The sequence below is a fragment of the Nipponia nippon genome, unplaced genomic scaffold (assembly GCF_047370975.1).
Source record: "Nipponia nippon isolate SJK-2023a ecotype South Korea unplaced genomic scaffold, ASM4737097v1 scaffold_2, whole genome shotgun sequence".
Classification (NCBI taxonomy): Eukaryota; Metazoa; Chordata; class Aves; order Pelecaniformes; family Threskiornithidae; genus Nipponia; species Nipponia nippon.
In genome coordinates this window covers 2,642,990-2,668,589 of record NW_028262336.1, presented here as the reverse complement: position 1 = coordinate 2,668,589, position 25,600 = coordinate 2,642,990, and the positions used below count along the sequence as shown (strand labels likewise).

At 44.3% G+C, this 25,600-nt stretch overlaps 2 protein-coding genes and 1 long non-coding RNA gene across 8 annotated transcripts in view; 1 reads left to right on the top strand and 2 right to left on the bottom strand.

Moving 5' to 3' along the window:
* Positions 1-1,109, bottom strand: part of USF3 (upstream transcription factor family member 3) — a 36,089-nt gene extending 34,980 nt beyond the window's left edge. Inside the window, exon 1 of the mRNA XM_087756564.1 lies at positions 1,092-1,109. The gene's annotated coding sequence lies outside the window, so the exon portion shown is untranslated. The remainder of the gene's footprint in view (positions 1-1,091) is intronic.
* Positions 138-23,909, top strand: LOC148055608 (uncharacterized). 3 transcript variants are annotated; one of them, XR_015704600.1, is made up of 5 exons: positions 138-363; positions 3,700-3,844; positions 11,682-11,800; positions 13,742-13,843; positions 23,680-23,909. It is a non-coding gene; the product is annotated as an uncharacterized LOC148055608 (long non-coding RNA). The 3 variants fall into 3 exon arrangements; XR_015704599.1 differs by having other exon boundaries at positions 3,700-3,894; XR_015704598.1 differs by lacking the exon at positions 11,682-11,800.
* NAA50 (N-alpha-acetyltransferase 50, NatE catalytic subunit) lies at positions 4,323-25,596 on the bottom strand. Of its 4 annotated transcripts, none has more exons than XM_087756579.1 (5): positions 25,429-25,596; positions 12,052-12,188; positions 11,461-11,580; positions 10,674-10,740; positions 4,323-8,222 (listed from the first exon to the last, which is right to left on the bottom strand). In XM_087756579.1, the coding sequence occupies exons 1-5, from the start codon at positions 25,434-25,436 to the stop codon at positions 8,042-8,044; spliced, it is 513 nt and encodes a 170-aa protein (XP_087612705.1). In that variant the 5' UTR covers positions 25,437-25,596; the 3' UTR covers positions 4,323-8,041. The 4 variants fall into 4 exon arrangements, with proteins under 4 accessions (XP_087612705.1, XP_087612706.1, XP_087612707.1 ...); XM_087756580.1 differs by having other exon boundaries at positions 12,052-12,185; XM_087756581.1 differs by lacking the exon at positions 25,429-25,596 and adding an exon at positions 20,451-21,290.
* Positions 25,597-25,600: the final 4 nt, after the last annotated feature.

The following is a 25,600-nucleotide window of genomic DNA, read 5'->3' as shown; positions in this document are numbered from 1 at the left end:
TGGCCAATCAAGAAGGGCGGGACGGGGAAGGCGTTGCTCGCCCCAACTGGGCGGGGCGGAGCCGGCGGAGGCCAATCGCCACCAGAAACATTAGCGGGGTGGCCCAATCGAAGGCCAGAGAGGTTGAGACTGGCGTGCGAACCGTCAACAAGTTAAGGTGGCCGAAACAGGAACCGCCGGAGACCGGCACCTCAGCCGACCAATGAGAAGGGCGGGACGGGGAGCGCGGCGGGGCGAGAGGCGGGCGGAAGCTCTTAAAGAGAGAGCGGCCGCCGTTACCTCAGCGCCGGCTTCAGCCGCCTCTTGCCCGGCCGGCGAGAGGCCGCCCGCGGAGCAGCCAGCGGGACCCTCCAGAGCCGGCAGGTAACAAAATAACCGCGTACATAGTATTTTTTTCCCAGATATAAAGTATTTTTCTGTCAGAATAAAAAAGAAAACGCTACGAAGCGGCCGTTGGTGAAGGCTGAACGTTGAATTCAGCTGCGCGGGTGCCGAGAATCACCCGAACGAAGCCTATCTCCCTTTTAGCTGGACAGGCCTCACTCATAACAACATTTATACACTGAAATACTGCCCTGCTTCCCCTGCAATCAGTGTTCTGGGAAGGAATTGAGATTTTTAAAAACAAACAAACAAACAAACAACAAAAAAAAGGCAGCTGGCTAAAGGTTTTCCAAGTCAGAAATAGCAGCTGGCTGTTTAGTAGGGGCCCAACCAACTCCTGTGACTGGTACTTCTTTGCTATTATTGATTCTTTAACATAATCAGTTGTTTCAATACGAGCTTTATGAGACACTGTGCTTACGTTTAGGTCCAGGGGTAAGCCCCCTCATCCATCTTCCTCGGGAATGAAATCAGAGCTTACAAAAAGCCGTGTTTCTTCCACTAAATTAGGGACTCCGAATCATTAACAATTCCCTGCTACCTGAGTTTGTGCTTCCTGCTGACACCTCTCCAAGTCAATTAGTAGTCATAGCAAGGTCGCTTCCCACCTGGAGCCTCAGTCCTTTCCTTCCACAGATGTTCTGCAACAGTTCCTTTCTGGAACTCTTTTTAAATGCATTTTACAAGCACTTTGTACCTTTGCTCACCTGTAGGTGACATTGGAGTTGCAAAGCCTCTTCTCTCTGGGACAACCTAAAAAGGCAGAGCCGTGATGTTTAGGCTTTATGGAAAACGTAGATGCCTTTTTCCCCAGAAAGCATCTTGTGTCCATATACCCTCCTAAAATATTATCTAATGCAGAGCAGGGACGAGTTTCTGAAGCAGTGTCCAAGAACTTTGCTGCTGCTGAAATGAGTCATAGTAGCAATGAGATGAAAAAAAAAAAAAAACCAAACCATTTTGAATTGCTGCTGCTTGAAAAATAATCTTGCAGCTGACATTAAGTGGAAGACCCATTTGCCAGCTGTGAAGAAATTTAAGGCCCTAGCTGTATTTGAAGAGAAATTCTAAAGTCGCTGTAAATAGCAACTTTACAATGCAAAGTCTAAATGTAAATGCACTTTTCCAGTTTTCATATTTTTTAGTTCTGATGTGACGCAACCAAACTGGAGGACAAATTAAATCTGAAATACCTGTGCTATGTTGATTTATTCCAATATAAACTGAGTTACTTTTTTTTTTTTTTCCCCTCTTGTAAAGGGTAGCGTGCTTTTTCAGTGAAGATTTTCACTAAAACGGCACCCTCTGTCCAAAGCAGCAAACCCAAGTTTACCTTTTGCCACCCCACTGTGCCCTGGAGTGTTTGAGCTCAAAAATCTTCAGAATACCAGTACAGTGTTAGATACCTGGAATACAGTAGCAAAAATCCAGCAGCAGACAAAACCCCACTGGTGAAATCATATATAACAGGAAATTATTGAGCATCAGTCACCTGTTTCTGGTAGGGAATATAGACTAGCAATTATATGGCAAGATAGCTTAAAAAAACCCCAAACCGAACAGGTTTTGCACAAATATTTAGAAAAGCTTTACATTGACGAGATGAGATGATTTGCTGTTGGTGTGACAGGTTAAAAGCAAGAGTTTCTGCAGCTTTACTTTAAATAGAACAACTTGAGTGCATTTTTTGGAAAGAAGGCGTAACGCTTGGCTGTAGTGCAGGTTTGGATTCAATGCTTTAGTGACCGGTAACAGCCTACGTCTGTGTGATGTGATACAGCAGCTGATAGAAAGGCGATCAGAAGACAGGCCAGTCCACCTTTCCCCAGGTGCAGGAGTGGCTATGGGCCACGTACAGGAAAGCGAGCGAAAAAGCAAGCTGGCAACTCACTTAGCAGCCTAGAGAGTTTGAGATGGTGTTGCCACAAAGACTTTAGGCAAAATGGTAGTAAAACTGAATGCTTTTACCATACTAAAGCACTGGGGAGGAGGAAAGAAGGCAGGATAAAAAGAGAAGGATAAGGTAACCTTTCCATCATCGGGTATAACTGGTGCCTCTTTAGGGACAAGAGAAAAGGAGATAAGGCAACAGTGAGCCACAATCTCACGTCCCATACAAACCATCTGAACTAGATGGGTTGCACAGATTTGGAGAACGCCCATGGGAAGAAAAGTAATATTGCCAGAAACAGATTACAGGGCTCAGCTGAAAGATTGGTTTGGTAGCTATTCAAAAGGACTTCGAATAAAAGATCCCTGTCCAAAAAGCTCTTAAGTAGTCTAAGCTACTACAGGATCAGAGGATAGCATCCACACAGGGACAGACAACTGATTAAAAGACAGAAATCGCAGGGTATGGAATAAAAGATCAGTTTTCACGCTAGTGGGAGGTCAGCAGTGGAGTCGAAGATGATTTGCGCTGGGGTCTGTGCTCCTCAACAGTATTTTAAAAAAGGAAGTAGAGTGAGGTGAAAATTTGCTGGAGGTTAGTCGAGGTAATAAGAACGAGGAACGACAAGTGAACCTTCTAATGCTGAGTGACTGGGCACTGTAACAGCGAGTTATATCCCGCACAGGTAAACAGGGTGATGTACACCCTGAGGAAAAAACAACAATCCCAGTTTTTCATCTGAAGTGAATGACTTGACTTACCACTCACTTATTAGATCCTGGCATTGTGACTGTTCTTTAACTAATCACCTCAGTAACAGAAAAAGCACACGGTTGTAACTAAAAGTTACCATAACTTAACTACCATAACACCGTAAGTTATTACAAGGACCCCATACATACCCACGTTTTGAATACGGTGAGGGGAATGGAACTGCCTGCAGAACCAGCAACGCTTTGGGAAAGGACAACACAGACAATCGGGGTATCTGCTAGTTTCCCTGTAAAGGAGTAACCGAGTTGTCTAAAAGCGTACAGGCTGTTAGAGCGGTGACTGGGATGAGGGTGGAGAAGGAAAGAAACACGGGGGAGATCAATAAAAGCCGAGTGGTCTAGAGAACAGCTCCAGCAAAAGTTTTCCAGCTTCTGCAGCTGCTGGTGAGACCAGAGCGATGAAGGCTGCGCTCCCAACCCCAGTCCATCTCCAGCAGAGGTCAGGGGAGACAGCTGGTAGCAGCAGCTCAAGACCACAGCCAAGTTTCAGAGTCTGAGCTCTGCTTTTGCCTGTTATCCTAATGAATGCAGTGGCTCCACCTACTGATAAAGCAGTTTCCAGAGGAACTTAAATAAGCAGATAGAATATTTATATGAACAGAATATAGAATGTGCTACAGAATAATTGGGGTAACATTTCTTTTTCCCCAGAAACCGTACCGGAGTGCAACTTTATCACTTCATAAATGGCACTTCAAAGCAGGAGAGGAGCAGAAAGAAACTACAGACAAAACAGAAGAGACGGGAATAGTTAAGAAGAGAGATGAGTGTTTACTTAGATACCTTTCTGAGAAAGGTCAGTATGGAAGAGCACTCGCTGCATCTTAAGACCAGTTACTTTTACAGGTACAGACCATAGTTTTTCAAAGATTGTTGTCCAGATTTGCAATAGCTAGCAATTAATTTGAATACTTTAAAATATTTAACCTATAAAGCCCAAACCAGAGATCTTGATGCCTGGTCTGTTTGTTTCAAGACTGCTCACTAGTCAATGCAAAAATATTCCAGGACAGTTCCTCTTCCTCTCCTTCCCCCCACCCCACAAGGCAGAGGATTTCTGAGAAAAGGCTCCTAACTTCAGGGAAAACAAACAAACAGACCACACTCTCCTCAGCTGTCAGACACCCATGGCATTCATCACAGCAGCCCAACTCACAATTCATGTTAGAAATCTTCTGAGTTACATGGTTCATGAAGCATCTGAGGAATATTCTGTATCTGATTTCAGAGGGAAACAGCTGGACTGAAAAAAAATGCACATGACAAGTCGTAAATGACGTAACTCAAATAGTGCACGTTTATTCTGAACGGTATTTCTAAAGAGTTTGAGAAAAACAAAAACATGCTCCTGATGTACAACAAGGGCAATGGTATAGATTAAAAATGGACCATCTTATTGTAAAGAATTTGCTCCCCCTGCAACTTAACTTGTAGCATTGAGAATGCATCTGTAAACTGCATACAGCATACCTTTGACTAAATCTTAACTCGAGAGACCAGGGGTGGTCTTAGCCAAATTAATCAGGAAGCAGTTGCAGATTCAAAAGAAACATCCAAGTCAGCAAACACTTTACAAAACACAGACTTTGTGCATAGCAGCTGACCCTGGATTACAGCATGGGGGAAAATAAAACAATTTGGGGGATCAAATTTTTACTAGACACAGGGCACCATCAAGAATTAACGAAATATCACATAAGTTTGTTTCAATTTTAACAGTATGTCTGATTTAGTTGGCAGGTTTAACCATTAGCTGCATCATGTAAACTCAGCCAGTTTCTGTATACACAAAATAAAATCTCTCCCTTCCCCCTCCCAAAAATGAGGGATACCTGTACCATGGTTTCCTCTATTAGGAGTCTTTTTGTAGATAATATCTTCATACTTCAACCGATGTATGACAAAACCAGTTGCAGAGATTCAGGAATACCTCGTATATACACAATTTACACTCTAAAGCTGTTAGTCGCATACATTTTTCTTGCTAGATCTTCATCCAGAACAGGAAGTGCTGGTGTGGTTTCCCCCCCCCGCGCCCTGCACTGAAACTCCCAACTTTTAAAAAAATCTAGTTGTTCATAAGCTGCTGTTTTCAAGCTAAAAGGAGGTCCTGCTGCAGCAACAAACAAAGTAACTGAAGGTCTCTGCAGTAAGCCCCTACTTCACACAGTTTCAGTGTCTCTGGGTAACAGCATTGAGATACAGCGTTCTCCTCCCACACTCCACACCGCTGATATACTAATAAAATACAACTGTTTGTCATTCAGAACTACTGACCTTCACTCGCCCTTATCCATGTACAGGGAACACAGCTTTCTATGAGATTTAGATTAAACCTTGTGTTCAAGATCCAACAACCGTTTTCCAGGATTAACAGCCTGGGAAAAGGAGTCTTGTATTTGTGGTTATTCTCTCTTCCACCTCCTACAAAACATTTTATCAGAAGTTACAATGAGGCAGGTTTGCTGTTGAATAGGAGCTTTAAGAATTGTTTTCAGGGATACATTCATAGAATGATGGCAGCCCAAAGCAAAAAGACAGAAACGGAGGTTAATCCAAGTAAGTTCAGACATCAGACTCGTACTTTTAAACCTGAAGGAAAACTGTCTGTGAAACACACCGATTTGTGGAAGCCTACGACAACAGCAAATCCTAAGAGTTCATATCCCCACACCCATCTACCCAACCCAAACACTTACCATTTAGTTCTAGAAGAATGAAGAGCACTTTGCTTGGCACCAGAGGCAGCTATGGTCTGAGTTACAGCTGTGCTGCACAAACATCCTCAAATACAATACTGTATCTCTCCCTCTACACACTTCTCTTGGTTTGGTCTACAGATGGCCAGGGAAACTATGCTGGCATATGACAAGCTAATTGTGCTTCGATACACCCCCTTCTAGAAAGATGCTGGAACTGCCAACGTAACCAGTGCAAGCAGGTCCTAGCAGTACTAAAAATAAGCTTTTGTCAAAACTAGGCTGCTTCTGGCCAAGGAAGCCGTTTGCAATTTTCTAGCCCGAGTCTGCCACCGAGTGTTGCAAACCCAGGTGCTCAGGCCGTGCAGAGGGCCTTTTGTCGTTAGCGATCTGCCGCTCCCCGAGACTCAGTTAGTGCAAACCCGGCAAACAGAGTAGCCGTTTTCCAGCACGAGGCACTCCAACAAACACTACACGCCTCTGGGAAAGGAGGAGTAATTCTGGAGCAGCTTGTATAGTCACCCCTCCGGTATCAAAGACCGCATAATGTGCAACGAGGGATGCCGTCCCTTGCCTCACCACAAGTCCCATCTTGAAATCCTTGGTTCCCAAGTCACCCTCGAATGACTGGACAGCACCTACTAACCAGATGTATGCTGCAATGCGCACTATAGGTTGGAGGATTTCAAAGCAGATGAATTCAAGACGCAGATTTAAACTTTAAAAAACAAACAGGAAAGGAATGCAGTTCAATATCTACGTGGGGAATGGGGCAGGTTGGTGTTGTCTCAGCTCAGTGCACTTTCCCAGGTGCTTGGAGAAGAGTCCAAGCTCAAGTTGGTATTTGTATTGGCATACATAAAATCGCTGGCAGCAGTGCATAGAAAGGAGCACTGATATTCACGCAAATGAAGCATGAAAGGATGCAAAGCAGAGCTTAGTAGAGTTTACTGTAGCTTTGAGGTTACAGTACTAGGAAGAAGCCAGTCAGCCTATTTTCCAAACCCATAAAATGCTCTAATATATGCCGCTTTTTTCCGGTGCTCCATGAACAGCCTCTCACGAGAGGAGAACTGCGTTATTACCACTGAACAGGGAAAGGAAAAAAGAATCTTCAAAGGAGCAAACTGTGCAGTTCTTAACCACCTCCTCCCGAAGGAGCACATAAACACAGCAAGCCAAGCCAATCCCAAGCACATCCAGGAGACGCCGCAAAGCTATGTGATTAGGGTCAGATTCGCGTTTGCCTTCTCAGCATCGCTGCCGGGTTTCCTCAGCCCTCGCCTCATCTCAGATTTGTCACCACAGACTTAGTAGCTGTAGCAAATTTATCTGGAGACAGGTGCTTGCCTTACGCGATCAAAGCCGGTTAGGTGGTCACAGTCACTTCTCCCATCCCAACAACACAGATAAAACTAACTCTCAATGAGCCCTACAGCATTTCACCCACTTTTAAAGCAAGGGTCTTGCCTCAGGATTCATATTTTTACAAGGTTACTCTTGCCAACACCAGATCTAGCTCTTACTCTGGCAGAAGTCTGCTGGGAGTTGGGTAAATGAAAAAAAGAAAAAACAAAGACCACTCTAAACCCTCCTCTCAGTCAGTTAAGAAGTGTAGCACCAGCTTGGGTGAGGAGTTTTTAAAAAAAGCATTCAAAAAGATCAGCCCAGGCAGAGTGAAAAGGTATGGTAAAGTAGCCCGCCCTTCTCAGCAAAAGATGGAGGAAAAAGCCATACTCAAAAATACTGGGAAGAACTAAACATACTTTTTCGAGGCGGGGGGAATTAAGAGGAAGAGTGGGAAGTACTGAAGTAACATTCAAAGGTTGGGGAGGAGTAAAGTACCCTGTAGGTTATAAAAAACACAATAATGTCGGAGTCAAAGGACAAGATACCACTTTTCCTTTTTCCTCCCATTGGATTTACATTCTGCTTACTGAAAGAGATAATTCTGAAGGAAACTTGTCATCAGGATAACCTGCTCAAGCCCTCCACACCTCAAACTTAAAGAGATCTGCACACCTTTTCCCACCCCCAAAAAAAAAAAGAAAAACCAAAAACCCAAAACAAACAAAAAAAACCAGAAAGGAGAGCTCAAAAAAAAAAAAAAAAAAACAAACCCAAACATGACTGGACAATCCTTGGAAGAAGCATTACATTTTGTTGGAGAGAGGTCAAGAAAAAAAAAATTAAGAGGATGAAGGGGTGGAGTTTTTAAAAAAAAAAAATCAAGAGGCCTCTCTTTCCTTATTTGGCGACAAGCAAGTGCAAGAAAGTGTTCGTTGGGGTTTTGTTCAGTTGTCGGTCTTCTGCACATCTGCGTTCTGGCCAAGACAAGGGGCTTTGAGGTTTTTCTGCAGCACGTGAGCATCTGCGGGCTCTATCCTCTTGTAGTAGTTTTTCTTCGTCTCGATGATCTCAAAGCCAAACTTTCTGTAGAAGTCAATTGCGGACTCATTGCTGATCTGGACATGCCTGGGACAGAAAGGAGGACAGAGAGACAGGTATCAGCACTTTCTGCGGTACGGTATTCTGCCTCCACACTCAGAACGGTCAAAGACAAGGTAAGAAAAGGAGCTACACAGACAGGAACGATGGTGTAAGTTCAGGACTGGAAATTCTGGTCTTCCCAAATCAATCCTGAGCTAACACACAGCTCCTGGATGGCCTGTGGCCATCATTCTGAGAAGCAGCAAGTGTTTCCCCCTCAGTAAAGCTCTTTTAAGGAACACAAATAGCAGAGAGACCCTGAAGCATTACTAGCTCCGTGATTTTGATTTTTCTTACTCTGGAAGTGACAGATATTTTGTGGAAATACATAACAAAGTTTCACCGTAGAGCCAATTTTAACTGCCTGTAGTGACCAACACAGTTGTCTGAGCGAGGATCCCTGCACACCGCAACACAAAACTGGCAATGGTGTTTGATACGATTTTAACTCTTTGCTCACTCCTAACTACCCCTCTCTCCTCACAAAAAAGCTATGGCGGCACAAAGAAGCCCTGTGGACTTACAAAGTCCTTTCCCGTTTTATCTATCTCCCCCAGAGTTTTACAGATCTTGCTAGTAGGTTTCAAGAGTTTCAAGCCCTCCAGAACAAACAGCCATCAGCTCTTCATTCTAAGCGACTAGGACATTTATTTGCACAAGTTCTATTAAAAAAAAAAAGAGTTTGGCTCAGCAAAAGGCATTCGTTAAACACTCCCAAAATTCAGCAGACACTGCACAAGCTCATGAATCGCTTTGTCCTGACAACATGCTGCATAACCATAGAACCAAAGCAACTCTGGAAGCAACAGCAGAACAAAACAAAAGATCTTAGCGTTAAGCTCAATAAACACCAAATAGCTAAAAGGAAACTTCATAGTAATGACAAATTTAGCCACAGATATCAGATTGGTGCTAAGCTGCATGATATGTTCAGATAGAAGATGCACAAGCAACAGACATAGTAATAAAATCGATGAGCCACTAAAAGAACTTTGTTATGCCCAACTTTGGGGGCTATTTATTGCCATCCCAGAAACCTACTGTGGGAAGCGGAAAGAAGGATTACGAAGGATTTGGTTTTTGCATTAAAAACAGCCCTCGGTTCCTTCACTGAGCACACAGTGCAAAAGCAAAAAGGAAAGCCTGTGCCAACTAGCGGGCATCTGAGAGAGACGTCGTTACCACTTCTCCTGAGGCAGGAGAGCAGGAATACACGCCAAAAGCAGCTTTACTCGAACTCCTCTTTAAAGCACCCGTTCCTCTTACGGAGATGGCACAAAGCTACAACAGTAGAGGCCTTGGAAGACTGCATCTCCTTGGCAGAGGTGGACTAAGCTTGAGGAGGTCTCTCCATTTATAGCGATATCAGTGTACGAAACACTCCTCATTAAGCACCTTCAACAGTCCTGGCAAGAGTTTAGGGTGCAGTTCTGTGGCAGCATGAGTCCCTCCAAGCCGTACCTGCTGCAGGACTCTCCCTACCAGCGCACCGTGCTTGTACTGGTGTAAGCAAGCAGTGATGGACAAGGAAGAAGCTGGCTCAGAGAAGCGATCTGGCCAAAAACCGCATCAGCTCACCTGGCATTCACACAGACACCAATGCACAGGAAGAAGCAGAAGTGTGCAGCCAACAGCGAAGGGGAAGCAAAGCTTTGGCATCTATGGATTTCAGGCTCTATTTCCATGGGGACCTATTAGGATGGCGGTGCTCTTTTAAGCAGCCCTGTCCTTTACCCCAGTGCTTGTTCTCATGCCTGCATCATGCCAAGTGCTTATGTAGACACGCAGTTGACTTAAAGGAGGGGGGAAAAAAAAACCAAACCCAAAACCCCACACTAAAACCAAAAATGACACCCAGAAACAAAACCGAGAACAGCTTCCCCAGCTGGGTCAGGTCTTGACTTCGTTTACTGTGTCACTGCACAAACAGCTGACCTGACACAGCGCAAGAGCGGGAACAAGCAGGTGGGCCTTACTGAATGAGAACCTAAAGTGCTTGCAAGCACCTCTGATCTGGTGTTCTAACATAACACAGTACTGCCACATCAGACAGACAGCAAATATATCAAAACTGCATGCAAGGCTTGCAGTATTTTCCATTCTGAGGATGACACTGTAAAAAAAATTCTTGTGGAAGAATTTTTTTTAAGTCATACAGTGTAATTCTGCTATAGAACACCATTTTGTAACTAAACTACTTTCAAATTCAGTACAGTTGCAGAAGCCCTTCTAAAGCAAGCAAGCAAGCTTGTGGTTTTCTCAGCATCGCACAAGCAGCCCAGAATATGACCCCTAGCTTTCTTGCTAGTACTGACAAGATGTCCCGTGACCCCACTGAAATACAGACTAAAAACGCTCTTGAATCTCCCTCCCTTTGCTCCCATATATGCCTCTATCACCTCTCCAAAAATGCATGAGTGTAACTCATTTACTTACAGATAGATGTTGTCAAAAGTGCCATCTTTTTCACAGATGTTTAAGACATGATTCAACATTTTAGTTCCTGCCAAAAGGTAAAGAGATACTTAAGAAAACCAGAAGTGCACAGTCAAGTCTGTACTTAGGTAAGCGCTTTCTTGAAGAGAGGCAGGCTAAAATGACAGAGCTTGTGAGAACTAGGAAAGGCAAATAAAACATGGTGTATAAGTATTTCACTATCTGACCGCTCACAAAATTTAATTCATTGTTTCTTTGGAGAAAAAAACAACCCAACAGCCCAGAAGCATACATATAAAGCAGCTCATTTAAAATACTAGCTTCAAGGTCTCAAACTCACCTCAAAATATGGTCAAAACAATGTATAAAGCAGTTAGAGTATTGGTTAAGTTTTTCTAATAAAGGCCTAGTAAAACCAATGAAGGAATGTTGTGTTCTACTTATACATGACTTGCGTACTGGCTGCATACCTCTGACAAATTATTTCATATCTCTGTGCATCAATTTTCACATCCGTAGAAACAGAGTATTTACATCACAGTATGATAACGTGATCAAGATTAAAATAATCTGAAATCCTGAATTAGGAAGTTCTACAAAAAGTTCATTTCTGAAAGGCAGGAAAAGAGAGCACACGATAAATCATACTCTTTCCCCAAAGTCCCTTCCAAAGAAATCAGCGGTCTGAAAGCGCACTGTCTCGGTTAAAACTCTGGAAGAGCATTTAGAAGGCTGCAGAGCAATCTGGTTTTTTGATGCCTCGGATACTAAAGCAGCTCCTCCTTACCTATTCCTAGCCTTCGGTAGGGTGCCAGGCATCCAAGCGTCATGATGTACAGTCTCTTCTGGTTCTGGGAATGATCCACCCTACAGCACACTGCTCCCACTGCAATATCATTGAAATAGGCTGCCAGGGAGGGAAACAAAGTGTTATCAGTCACAAGTCTCAAACCGTACATACAGCTCCTGCATTTATGCCCTCTATCTTCCTTCCGTCCCTCTTGCTAGTTCTCCCATCCAGATAAAATCATGGACTGTGGCTAACACTGCGAATGAAGCTCCCAATGGTGCTCTGACACGGTGGTTGGCTTACTGCAGTTCAAACCAACCAGCAATGACGGCAGGAGGTAAGCTGGCAGCACACATCTCTCGAGTTTTCTGCTGTAACAGAAAACGTGCCTATTCCCAGTAAAATGGAATCTATTTAGAACACAAAGCCTCCGAGGCTGGGACTGTGGCTTTTTGAGGTTCCCAAACAGTTATTTTTCATTATCTAAAACAACAAAATAGAAGGATCTGCTATTCAAAACCATTATGGATAGCAATGATGAGCACTTCTGCCACCATAGCCCACAATGACTGGCAAGAACATTTGTACCTAATTTGGCTAGTTCGCCAACCTCCAGTACATCCTTGTAGAACTTGTCATTGTAGCTGACAGGAAAAATGACCTGGTTTAGCCTCTTCAGCTGCTTAATGTTGTGTGGCGTCACATCTCCCAGCTCGATCCGGCTACTGGAACAAATCAAAATATGCTTAACATCTGACACACTGCAAAATTTTTAAGGACACCAAAAATTAATTACTTTTTTATGCTTAGAGAACTGTCCCACCTAATAGTCAGTTCAATACATATTTGAACTGCAGTGTTCAACCCATACAATTAAGTCTTCTGTTGGTGGCTGATTTAACTCCCAAACCCAATTTCAGTCGGTATGATACAGTCAGAAGTTTTGTGGGCCACGCTTAACACCGACATACCATAGTATACATGTGGTTTTATGGGGTGGGAGAAAGGAGAACACAAATCTCTGTAGGAGTATTAGCTTTAACTTTCTCCCATTAATTTCCTCACTGATCATCAAGATCACAGTGGCGGGGGGGGGAGAAAAGAAAAAGATGGGAGGGACAGGTGGCTAGCATAGAGACCAAGAAAATGAAGTCCTTAACCATACTTCAAAGACAGCCCTAATTTTACCACCAATCAATATAAAGCTTATGCTTAGACAAAAACTAAGTCATTACTGGACATCTGTCTCTAGAAAGCAACAATACCGTGTGCAGCAAACTCATAATAAGCCTGTGAGTATGCAAGCATGCCACTGTCAAGGTGATATCTGCATCTATTATCATCACCGCTGAAGTCATTCTTCCTGCTGGCTGAGAGCAGGATCACAAACTTAAAACACCAGTACTGCACCGAATTACACTGAAAAGAAACAGACCAAGCTTCTCCCTTTTCTAAGACTAACTTCCTGACAGAAACACTACATATGCAGAAGCAAATTGAAAAAAAAGGTGTTAGGTGTTCATATTCCCCAAGCCAATTTCTTGGGTGCAGGTAGACAGTTTTAAGGAGGACTACAAGAATGAAAAATAAAAAACCAAGATAATAAAAGTGTTTTCCCAAATGGTCACCAGATTACGTAGGCAGGTACAAAGCCAATGCATGTTGGGTTAGAAACACACACAATTCTAGGTTCATCTCAGCCCTGTTTTACCAAATACATACAGGCAACCAGATAATTTTCTGCCAAAACATTGGTAAAGACACTGTTTGTCTTCTTAAAAAAAGTCAAATTCTGTTTTCAAAAAGGCAGCTTTCTAAGATCCCTGTACGCCAGGCTTCAAGCTTCATTCTAGTATTGTGCAGTAGCTGCTTTCCACCCCCATTGCCTCTTGTGCCTAGGCAGCTTGTTTTTTCAGGTAAGTTGATGCCTAGGACACAACAGCCCAGACTAACTTACATAATACAGTGAAACGAGGAAGAGGTCATAACCAACCACCTTTTTCTTCAAGAACCGTACCAAACAGTGCAGAGAATAATCTGTCTCTGCTTTATTAACTGACCTTGGTTATACAGCACAACCCTTAAACGATTAGTACTCCAGATATCACATCCGTTTTAGTTGTCGCTACCAATGATGGGTGATAAATATACAATGCTTTCTAGGCATGGTACTGCAGCCTGCACAACTATCAGAGAAAGCTACAGGAATGGAGCCTTTAACATTTACTTCAAGAAGCATAACTTGCCCTCACACCCGCTTTCTCCTTTTCTTTTACAGCAAAGAAGAGAGTCTTCAGTTCTGCAAAGGTATCGAGGATCACCACTGCCCCCTCTCTGGTACGACAGATCAGACAGTCTCCCTGAAGAAGCTAAACAATTTGTAAGTAGGGCTTACCTTTCAGAGAACCACCTAGCATTAACTAAAGGACTGTTGACGATTTTGTAATTCTCTACCAGATTAATATGCTCCAGTTAATTATTCTAACTACTTAGAATTAATGGATGGCATTTACATATTGAACTTTGCTGACTCCAAAGCTTAACCTTTCATCACACATTTGCCAAAGAGACTGAAAAGCCCTCTGATGTCAAGCATCTCATGCCAGCATGGGTGCTTGCCAATGGTTCCAGGCAGCTCTTCATCTTCCCCCTACCGCACTGAGCGAGTCGATCGATCTTTTTCCCCCCCTCGCTGCAAGGGCAACTGCTAAGCCACAAATCCTTTTTGTAGTAGTTTGTCCCTGAGCTCTGCCCAATTGTACAGCAATCTCTTGGGAGACGTCTCACTAGAACCAGACAGCACGTTCTCCAACAGTGACCGAGAATGACAGAAGAAGCAACAGTCTCCACATTCTTGCATCTCATCCGTGTCAAGATACCCAGGCATACTACAAGCAACAGCAATGGGATACATTTCTAAAGTTTCTAGCTATAAACCACTATATTGTGCTGAAATAGTCTGCAGTATCTCTTTTCCATGACTTCTACCACTACCAGCCCTTTGTTTCTCAGCCTTTTCCATCTTCTAGATTATTTTTGCTCTCAATTCCTTTCTTCATGTATCACCACTTGTGCAAGCCCCTTTGAATATATTCCAATGTAAAGTAAGTACTGAGCTAGTAAGGATGATCTCACACCACAGAAGTAATCCCGTTGTAAACAGGCATGCTATCAAATGATAGTAAAGTTAGTAGATGGTGGCGTAACTGTAGTACTTGTTTTATGCCCAGCTTAGCACAGCTGTTCAGCCTAGCATGGCAGGGCTTCTTCAGGCACACAGAAGGCAAGTCACACCCTTCTCTCATCCCTGCCAGCAGTGCTGCTACCTTTTCTCACAAAGTGTTCCCAGGTGTATTTGTGTCTGGGAGAGAGTTTTGCTGGAGCAGAGAACCTGAATAACCTCATACTAGGAGCAAAGAGAAGACCCAGCAGCCTCTTTTGCTGCAGTCTGCATCAGAGTGGAAACCAAAGGGAGCAGGTCTCAACCGCCCAGGTAGATCAGATGAGCTGCAGAGTAGGAGGTCAGCAAGGGAAGAGACAAACCTCACAGTCACTCAGTCCCTTGAAAGCCTAGACCTCTTGTCCAAAAGATTTAATAGTATATTAACCTCGGTGATACTTTTTTCTCTCAGTAGATCCCAGCTTCAGTACATCAGTAACACTAGCATGAACTTTTACAATGAACTCACAGCAAAGTTGTTATAGAGCGAGTCCCTCTTTATACTTGAGCAAAAATCTCCAACATTGACTATTACCAGGTCGTATGTTTTCTAATATTATTTTAAAATTAATTAGTTACTATTGAAGCAAGAAATAACACAGTCACTATGGAATATTTATGATGACAGTGCAACAGGACAAAGATATGTTGTCAGGGCAGCCAGAACAAGACGGCTGAAAAAGGGACCATGGCCAGAAGACGGACCTTCACCAAGAAGGTTTCAGACAGGGAATAAATAAATAAGTGTGGAAGGAGAGTCTAAGGCTGCTCATAGCTGCTGAGCCAAGACATCACCTCTGAGGCTGGCATCAGGCCAGAGAAACAAGTTCCGGTAGTAGGTGGCTATAGGTGCTGTTGACAGATCTCCTGAAGCCCTTGGGCTCCCCCCCCCTCTCTCTCACCACTTGCCACATTCCTCGCTGCCTCCTGCCATCTCCTTCTGCCTGCCTCCTGTGCTCTGTCACTAGCTGTTTCCTCGAGAGTTGCACCAGGGCCAGTAATTTATCCTGGGGGATAATATGAAAAAAGTTTGAGAAACGCTGCAGGAAGCATAAATCAATATGCTAAATAGGTCTGTTTAAATAGTACATACTCAAACCATAGATTACTTTAATGTATAGCACTAGCTGATTAAGTCAGCACCACATCTATTACACACAAAAACATTTAATAAGTAAACTAAATGAGGACAAGGAAAGGAAGACACACGTCATGCGAGTTCATCACTTTGCCCGAGGACAGCGCGGCAAAAGTGCCACTAGGGCCTCGAGTGAAAACACGGGAGAGCTGGCACTGCTGCCGAAAGCAGCAGTCTTGCCGTCCCCAAGCCACTCTTTTCCATCATCTTGCTGGCACAAACATTTGTGCCACAATGTGGTGAACCAACCCCAATTAAAACTAACCTAGCCAAAAGAAAAAAAAAAAAAAATTTCGTTTTAACCCACATCAGTTCCCCAACTGGGTTCGCCACACAAGTCTTCTGCCAGTATAAAGAAGAAAAAAAATTTGCCAGAGGCAGAACCTGCCGGTTCTTGCGCAGAAGTGCCAGCCTACCCCAGTTTAACCTGGAAGTACTGTGCAAGAGGAGCACAGGGATCATTCAGCGCCTAGATGATTTTGTACTACACCTTATCATTTACCCAACAACATGCACTTTGCACCTAAGGACTTAATGTCAGGCCTCTTATTGCTACAGCGCTCTACAAAGCCATACCCTTTCCTAGATGGAATACCAGCCCTCTGAAGCCACTTAAACATCAGGCTGCTCCCAAGCTACCGTTATCCTCATAGTCAGGCTTTCTTCCAATTGCCATTCTAAATGTACTCAGGTTCTACCCATACGCTGCCTCTCGTTGCTCATTAGCTTCAGTAGCTGATGGGCACAAGGCACCCTATCCCACATGCTTTTTCAGAGAGCTACCATGACCTCTTTATACTTTCCCTTCTTGTAACTAAAGCCAAGCTCCTGGCCTCCTCCTTTAAGACTGGCTCTTAATTCCTACTATTGTCATACTAGGTCTTCTTTCCATTCCTTTAGATTAAAGTTAATTTTCCTTAAACATGGCTAACCAAAACTGCTTACAGTACCCCAAGTACTTACTATTGCCTTCTACAACGGCAGTGAAGTTTTTCCTGTCTCTACCGGAACCATTTTCCTGACATATCCTCGGACTATGTTTGCATTTCTCCCAACTGCAACGTACCGCGACTCAAGTTACTGAGGAAGAATCGCACCGAGACTTTGCTAGCGAAGGGAACGGGTTTCCGGTGCGTAGGGCCGCTGTCCGTTGAAAGCGCACAGCGACACTGCCTAGCAATGCAAGAGTGGAAGTGAAGAGTGATCCATGAAATCCCAGTGGAAGTGCGACGTTAATGAGGTGACATGCAGCCGTTACTGAAACTGGATACGTACCCAGAACATCAGTATTAATGCCCCTGCTCTTGCGTGCTAGTGGCCTAGGATCCTTCAAGCGCTTGCTAGAAAAAAACCTTGCGCTTTGTGTAGGACCAACTGCAATCCCATTCGTCCTACTGCAGCTGCATTCCTCTATCTGCAGCCTGCTACAGGGCTGTGATTTTTCCTCTAACGTCTTAAATTTATACCGGTGGAAGTAACACAGGCTAAACGAGACATTAGTGTTTGCCTGAGCTAAGGCTGCCTTTTGCCTCTCAACATATACCGAAGGAGAACGGCTATACAGAGTGATAGCTCAAGACAAAGCCAATTTCCAGAGTTACAGTTCAAGAGGAAACACAAATTCAGTCCCAGGGAATAGCAAGTGCTGAACGCTAGTTTAGAACCAACATCAGGGAGAAAAAGGGGGAATTCCGAGCTTCTTAATGCTGCAAGAATCTCAGTCTCATTCAACTTTAAGTAGTGCAAGTCTCTCCCCAGAGGGATGTGCCTGACTGAAACAGATCTCGGTGTAACTGATAGCTGGGCTCAGGCTTACTGAAGGCATCTGGCATGCTAAATTTAGCAGAGCTGCATCTGCAGCTCGCAAAACTCACTGAGGTATCGTCAAACAGTCAGGAGAGGGAGCACGGGGGAGAAAAAGGCCCTAACAGATTAGAGGACTTCAGGGAAGGTTTGTCACCCACTAAGCGGCCAACTAGCTTTATTGCTTCTATTTTGGCTTCCAAGTCAAAGCAGGAGTCTAGACAGGATAATCCACTCATAAAATAAAACCAAACCAGAGCTATGAAAGCTATAGACCTGAAGGGTGTGGCTTTGCATAGATTCAGCTCCAAAGCCAAAAGAGCCTCTCTAGGGTTTTGGGGTTGGGGTTTTTTTTTGTTTGGTTTTTTTTTGTTGTTTTGTTGTGTTTTCAAAAAAAAAAAACCAAACAACAACAGATGAGCTGTCTTGCTAGGCACACAAGTTAGTCTAGTTCTTGTGGGCAGAGCAGTATGTTTTCAATTATCTAGAAGATCTGTGGGCTGTAAATCTACTCTGCTTCACTTGTCAGAAAACCAGAAGGCTAAGTACAAGCCTAGCATGCAAAAAGTCTTACCAATTTGCTTCTGAGCCCCCCTGATCTTCTTTAGCCCCACTTACTACTGAAAACATGGATTTGCATGACACCTGATACCCTGCTGGAAGTTACCCCAGCTGTGTGCTGGATTGTAGGAGGCCACAGTGACTTACAGAAGAAAGCTAAGCAATTTTAGAATCAGAATTAACAGAAGACTTCACTCAAGACTTGTGATTCAAATGGATCTCTGTGTGAATAGGTTTCACTGGCACGCCTCCTAATTCCCCAAGACATACTTCAGACCCTCCTTGCCTCTCTCCTTTATAACAAAAAGATACACAGCACATTACAGTCAAAGTTTCTTCATTATATTTGGATAATTCACTCTGCTTCAAGCTAGAAAACCTGACCATTGTACAAAAGACTGGCCAGTCTTCACATGCAAGAAGCAAAGTTATGCTATAATAGCCTCACCATTTTCCCAGCTGAAACCTGTTCTTCAAGAGTTGTACTAGACCTCAAACCTAGACTCAACTCTGATCTCAAAAAAAAAAAAAAGACAACCCTAAAGCTACAGTAGCAGTACAATCGTGAAGCATCTCAACTGTTTGATTATGCAAGTGCAAGGGGGAGACAGTGAGGTCATTTCAACAAGCGTCAAATAAAAACAAACTTTCCCAAGAAAATTAAAGCTATCTCATTCTGCAGTTGGATACAAAGAGCAGGAATCACCATGCCCAGCTGACAGGATTCCCAAACTCCAAAAATATCGGAAATAAATGTAGCTGGTCTAGAACAGAAAAGCAGCCATACACACATCGCTCAGTAGCCTGTAACACTTTGCTGCTTCAGAGCACCTCAGGAGGTAAAGGCTCAGATATTGTATCTGCCTACCCCAGGTGCATCAAAGTCAGGTGAAAGAGGAAACAACTTGCCTGCAATCATACAGCAGATAGAGCTGCCAGAAATCCTAACTCTCCGTTGCTGGTCTAACCACTTTTCCTTACTAGTCAAGTAAGCTCACAAAAACATTCAGATTTTGAACCACGATCGCAAAGCAGAAGTACTTCACCAGTTTGAAACAACTTGGCTCAAAATTAGTTTTGTGTCTCCATTACAGATACTCTGAGACATCTGACCAGTTACTGCCCCTTTCCCTACCCTCAGTGTTGCTGGGTATAACAATTATAACCCTTACTTGCCTCCCAGGTGATCATGAACCTTTGCTAATTAATGTTCACAAAGTACCTGATGATCCTCAGGTGAGAACAGAGGCTTACCTTCAGATTCAAGATAGAAGTGATGCTAGGTTCACAAAGTGCCTTATTTACATAAATCTGTATAGCTCAAAGGCACTTCTTGTACTTATGTTAGGTAACAAACTATAGAATTGACGTATCAGGAGAAAGGCATTTATCTGCCTCACACAAACTATATATTTCTATAAGTCACTGAAACACCTTTCTTTCCAAATGCTCGTGTCCATTAGATTAGCAAAGAAAAAATGGCAGGTCATTATGGGTCTCCTGCTTATACCTCGCATTTCAGTCCCAGGTTGGTGGTTTTTTGAGGTGTTCAAATCATGCATTATATAAAGAACACGCGGCGAAAAATTAACAGAACACGCTACCAGTTTTATGCGCCTACCTTCAAATACTTCTAAGGCAACAATCACTGCAAGCACCTAAATTATCAAGCACAAAAAGCTATTTTTCCCCCCTTTCCTTTTCCCAGTTTTGAATAAGAATGAATTGTCCGCAAATGAAAATTTGTGCTAAAGAGCTACTTATTAAAAAATAAACAGATCTCCTTTAGCTGCAATTTTCAACCTCATTTGTGATCTTTGCTGACAAGAAATTCCAAGCGCCATGTAGAGAAAACCTTCACAAGCCTTAAATTGCTGCTCTGGGTCTCACCCCATAGTCTCAAGAGAAGAAAAATACAATGGTCAGATGGTGGAAATGGGAAACTTTTTCAGGGATGGAGATTCTAGCCTGCTAATGGCCAAAAATCACATGGAGCCTGGAAAAGAACGAGGAGAGGGAGGAGGAAAGCCAAGTGAGCTCAGGAAGCACTTCATGCATCAGGATCTTACCATGCAGCACGATATTTTCAATCCATTTAAAAAAAAAAAAAAATTACTCTGCCCCCAGGAAAATTCAAGTATCTTAATCGTAGTCACCTAGTGACAGTGTTGTGGAAATGGTTTTGGCTCTATTTTCGGTAAAGCCTCATTTCATTTCCTTGCCATAATGACTTAATTCAATATGCTTTGACACAAATACAGTTACCCCATCTCAATGCCGTGCTTCTCTGCTCTCAGGTCTTCAAGTCCAAGAGTCTCCAGCAATTCTTCTATGCATAGACTGCTTCTCTCTTCCCCCGCCCCGCTTCCTCACCTCAAATCTCCCTCCTGACAAACTTTTGCTGCTTTAAAACTCCCATATAGGTCACTTCTTCCCTTCCCCTCTTTCAGCAGGGAGCAGAAAGTAACCCTGACATTGCCTGCCTCAGAGCAGAAGGGATGCAAGGAGGTACTGCACTTCTCTTATCAATTCCCAAACAAATATAAAGATCCAGCTTCTCCTGTCCTTTCCTCCTCCTCTTCCTGGTAAAAATACCTAGCGCCTTCTCAGATTATTGGTCTGAACACTTCTAATGCTTGCCAAATGGGCAGGCTCTTCAAGTTCTGAATCATTTCCACTTGGATAAAAGTATTTTTCTGGCTCAACCATCACCCATTATTCCCCATTTTAGAAGAGATTTAATGTGGCAAAGGAGGATGCATCATTTCTCTTGTCCTCAGGAGATGGCAGCAGAGTCTGCGGCATTTGGTGACTAACTAAAGATACTACATTTTTCACAGAAGAAACGTCCCAACCTAGCAAGCCCATCTATATACCAACAAGCCACATATACGTCTAAAAAGAACTGAATGGTCGAACACCACTCAAAAGCCAAGACTGGGTTCTAAAGCACGTCAATAAAATGGCTACAATCCCTATGCCACCTTCCTATCCTCCCAATCCTTCCTACTTCATGGAGTGTCTTAATCTGGTTATGGAATTAAACTCAAAGTGGTTAGAGTTACAAATTAGGTTAAAGTACCTATAATAAACCGCATTAAGTTTTTATAAACTTAATTTAGAAGACATTAAGCTATTTGTAAGCATGCGTATAGGCAAGGTCTAAACTTGCCATCCGTGAAATTAAATGCAGAAAGTATAGCTCACACTTTGACATTTCTAGGTTCAGAAAAATCCTAAAACCAAACAATGACTTTCAAGCTCAATTACCTCTTTTGTCCTGCCTCCAGTGCATATGACAATTCAGCAGTTCTCTCATAAACTTGGAACTTCCTCCCATATACATTAAGCTTAGCACTGTGCCTTGCAAATGGAAACAGATCAACAGTTCTGCACGAACTGTGTAATACTAACTCAGAAGAGTAGAGAAAAAAACCTCCCTGTTCTCATGAGAAACACGCACAGCGTCAGGACCTTGAAGCGTTTACTTCACAAATCCAGGCAAAACAAGCAGCGATATCAGAGCTTATCCGTAACTACTCACCGTACTTCAAATACACTACTGTTATTTTTCTGTTATGCTCAGTATTCCCCAGCTGTGACGTCTCTTCTACAAAGGCAGCCAGCATAGCACTAGCCCGCAAAGCCTCTCAGTTACGAAGTTCTCTGTGGCAGCAGCTACCTTTTGTGCAGCATCTCGTCTGAAGGGTTCTTCCGCAGCAAGTCACAAAACTACAAAGCGCAAGACTTAACTGCAGCACGTGCGAGTTTAGAGGCGGTCTCCTAGAAGCTTCTTACAGAAAAGCAGTGCGCGTTACTTTCTAAGACAGCGGTGTAACACACGGCACTCTGCTCCCTGTTTCAATCAGTTTTCCATCACGTGGCTAAATGTATGCTGCCACATGACAATCCCACAGGTGTTTCTCATCAAAACGGGAGAGGGGTTTGGTCAATGTGACAAAATAACACACATGCACGGGAGCACAGGCACCAGGCCCTGCCTGTAACGCGCGCTACGTGCTCCGTATGTGAGCTGGCGCTCCCGGTCCCATAGCAGGTACACGCATACGATGGAGCACGCCTGTCCTGCATCGCACCCCCTGTGTAACGTGGTTTTTAGGTAAGGGCAGCAGGGAGGGGCTGGATGACTTGTTCTCACAGGCTTCATCTGAACTGAAACAGGTCAGGAGAGCTCCCTTACTGTAAGGCATCAGAAGGCCACAGACAGCAACCAGCAAATGCTCAAGAATCCATGCAAGATTTTCTGTTTTCTTTCCTTAAAACCAGTAGCATAACAACTGTAATGAAAATACAAAAACACCGAACAACAAGAGAATCAACGCTGCGAAAGCAGTGAAGTGCAGGGAGTATTATTTACATCTGCTCTACAAAAACAGGCAAATTGCTACAGACAGTAGAACCCGAGTCCCTCCCACTGCTATTTTTCCTCAGGCAAATCCAGTTCTAAAACAGATTTTCAAATTCCAGAACTAACACTAACAACATTTAGGAATACAGTAAATGAAAAAAGAAATGAATCTCTAGAGGATCATGAAGTTCACTGACAGAACAGTGAATTGCCTCTGTTTTTCAACTCACACGTAAAAAAAAAAAAAAAAAGGGAAACATAACCAGTCTCTGAACTATTAAAATCATTCAGAAGATGAGGATAGAGTGAACATAAAGCCAAGTATCACAAAAGCAGGTGGGAGGTAATAGCAATTACCAGTTCAGAAGCTGATGTTTAAGTCATCAAATAAGAGGAAACCCACAAAATTTTAAGCAGCTCAGAAAGCAAAAAAATCTTTCACCATCTCTGAAATTAGAGGTCCTCTGTAAAAGAAGTCACCTAATCTCAAATACCCTGATGACAGAGACACTACAGCCCCCTGCGCATCATTAACACATTGCTATGCGCTGTTTCGAATTCAGAGAGCTAAGAAAGAGGGCTGCAAGCAACGCGCGTTGACTACGCAATCTCTTTTAGATCTGAAATTTCAGAACACCAGTTAACTTGCTAGTTTCTTTTTTAATTCTTTCTCTGCCAAAGCAGACTGTTCATAATTACAGCTGATGTTATGGGTCTTAGGGCTCCCAAAACGATCTCTGCACTTTGTGGTGTGGGTAACTATGCAACGCATACACTCCCAGAAAAAGTTCTCAGATGGAGTCAGTTTGTTGAAAAGAACGGATCCACAATTTTGGATTTAATACTGAAGACAGATCGGATCCCTTCAAACACCACATTAGTTTCTGTATGTTGGGAGTTGAAGCTTTAGATTTATTTTTGGACCTATCTTCTGACAGTATTTGTTCATTTAAGGATCTTCTCCGATCTTTGTAGCTTGTTCGGTTTGTTCCAGAGTACGCCTCTGTAATTTAACATATTTCTTCCGAAATCTTCGTCTAGTCCTTTGAATCTCTCATTGTATTTAAATTGGGTTATTTTTCAATTTGCGTTCTATCAGCCAATTTGCTCAATCTGAATTTTTAGAGAACACTGGGATTCAATATGAAGATTTTTGATTCTGCACAAGAACTCGCTGCATGTTGCTAACAGTGTTTTGACAAGAGAGGAATATGCTGCTCTTCAAAGAGATGAAGAAGTACCAGAAAAGCGGAAATATGCAAGTACAGAACCCAAACGGATCAGTTCTGAAGTTGAATCAGTGTTAAAGCTGCCTGTACGTGAAAGTAAAGTAACAGAAATAAAGTTTGGTGCTCTGGAAGCAGAAGAGGGGTGTGTGGTGGTTTTTTTTTCCTCCATAGCTTTTTATTTAAAAAAAAAAAAAAAAAAAAAAAAAAGAGTTATAAAAAGTGAAAAGCTCCCTGAAATAAGAACTCCTGAGCAGCGCGAGCAAAGCCAGGGCTCAGCCCCTCGGGGAGCACCGCAGCACGGCGGACAGCTCTGGCTGCAGCCTGCCAGGAGACGGCCACGGCCCGACAGCCCTGGGCCACCTTCCACCTCGTGCAACCAGGGCCCGGTAGCCCCGTCCCTCAGCTCACGACTGACGCACAGCCAAAGCGGGGCTGTGTGAAAACAGCAGAACGGTCGACGGAGGACAAAAGGAAACCCGGTTTCGTCAGGAGCGCTGCTGAACAACGATCACGTCACCTGCCGCTTCATCTTGGCTGATCGGTGCTGTTGCTCTTCTCGCAAACTCCGTCATCTTCGTTACGAGGTGACTAAGCGGCAGGGCGCCCTGTTTCACGTAGGGTGGTGCAGGTGAATAAAGGATCGCCCGATATCCCAAACACACCTATTTAATGTCAGCTGAGAGTCAGTGGGTTTGCAATCATCACTGAACCTCTTTCTACAGATACCTGCCAGCCCCTCACGATGTCTGAAGCTGCTTCCACGCTGTAAGAAATAGCTAAGTGCCTGTTATCGAGCCGTTTTGTCGTGTGACCTCACCCCAATTGCTAATAAGCTAAACCCCTTACCATTTCTTAGTAAAAGCTTAAGTGCTTCAGCTTCCATTCACCCTGCCTTAAGCTGCCAAACTGGAATAATAATACCCAGCGTTGCATAAGCCCAGTTTCAAGGGGACTGGTTTCACGCTCTTTTGAAAAACAGCTGTGGAAAACCTCCTTCGTGCGTAGGAAGAAACTGAGGCACGGAGCAGAAGGATCACGTTTTGTGGAGCACCGGTGAGGCTGAAATTAATAAACGTTAGGCGATTTAATCAACGCTGAAAAACCTCTCCCAAAGCGACCTGCGCAAGGTCAGGCAGGTCATCTGGCACCAGAGCAGAACCGCGGCTCCCAAGGCCTCGGGTCCCCCGCTCAAACACGGCCCGCACCCCGCGGGAAGGCAAGCCTTTCAGCCGCCCGCACCTGAAACCCCTCGCTTGTCAAGAGCCGCCGAGAAGCCGAAAAGCCGAGCCCGAAGCAACGCGCTACAGAAACCAGACGCAAAACGCAGCTCGTTTTCACCCCGTCCGCGTCGCACCGTGGAGAAACGCTCCGAGACCCGAGCCGCCAAAGGCGCTGGGGAGGACGCTACACACAATAGCCCTGCCAAACCGCTCCTCCGCGGCCGGCAGCTTCCTCCCGCAGACCCAGCGGCGCTCCTGCGCTGTCGCCGGGCAAGCACGAAGGACCGACCGGCGTCCGTTCTCCCTTCGCTTTGCAAATGCCCGCCGCGACTGGGCCGCGCCGTCCGGGCCCGCTCCCCGCGCCGCCCGCGGGCGGCGCGGGGAGCGGGCCCGGACGGCGCGGCCCTGTCACGGCCCACACTCACCCCTTCATGGTGCGGCCGCGGCCTGGCCGGCGTCCGCGCTGGCTGCGTGCAGGGCCCGGCGGTGCGGCTGCGGCCTCCCCCTCCTCGGCCCGGGCAGCGCGGGCGGCTCAGCCTCCTGCTCCCGCTCCCGCGGCCGCTCCACATGGGCCTGCGTCCCTCCGCCGTCGCCCCG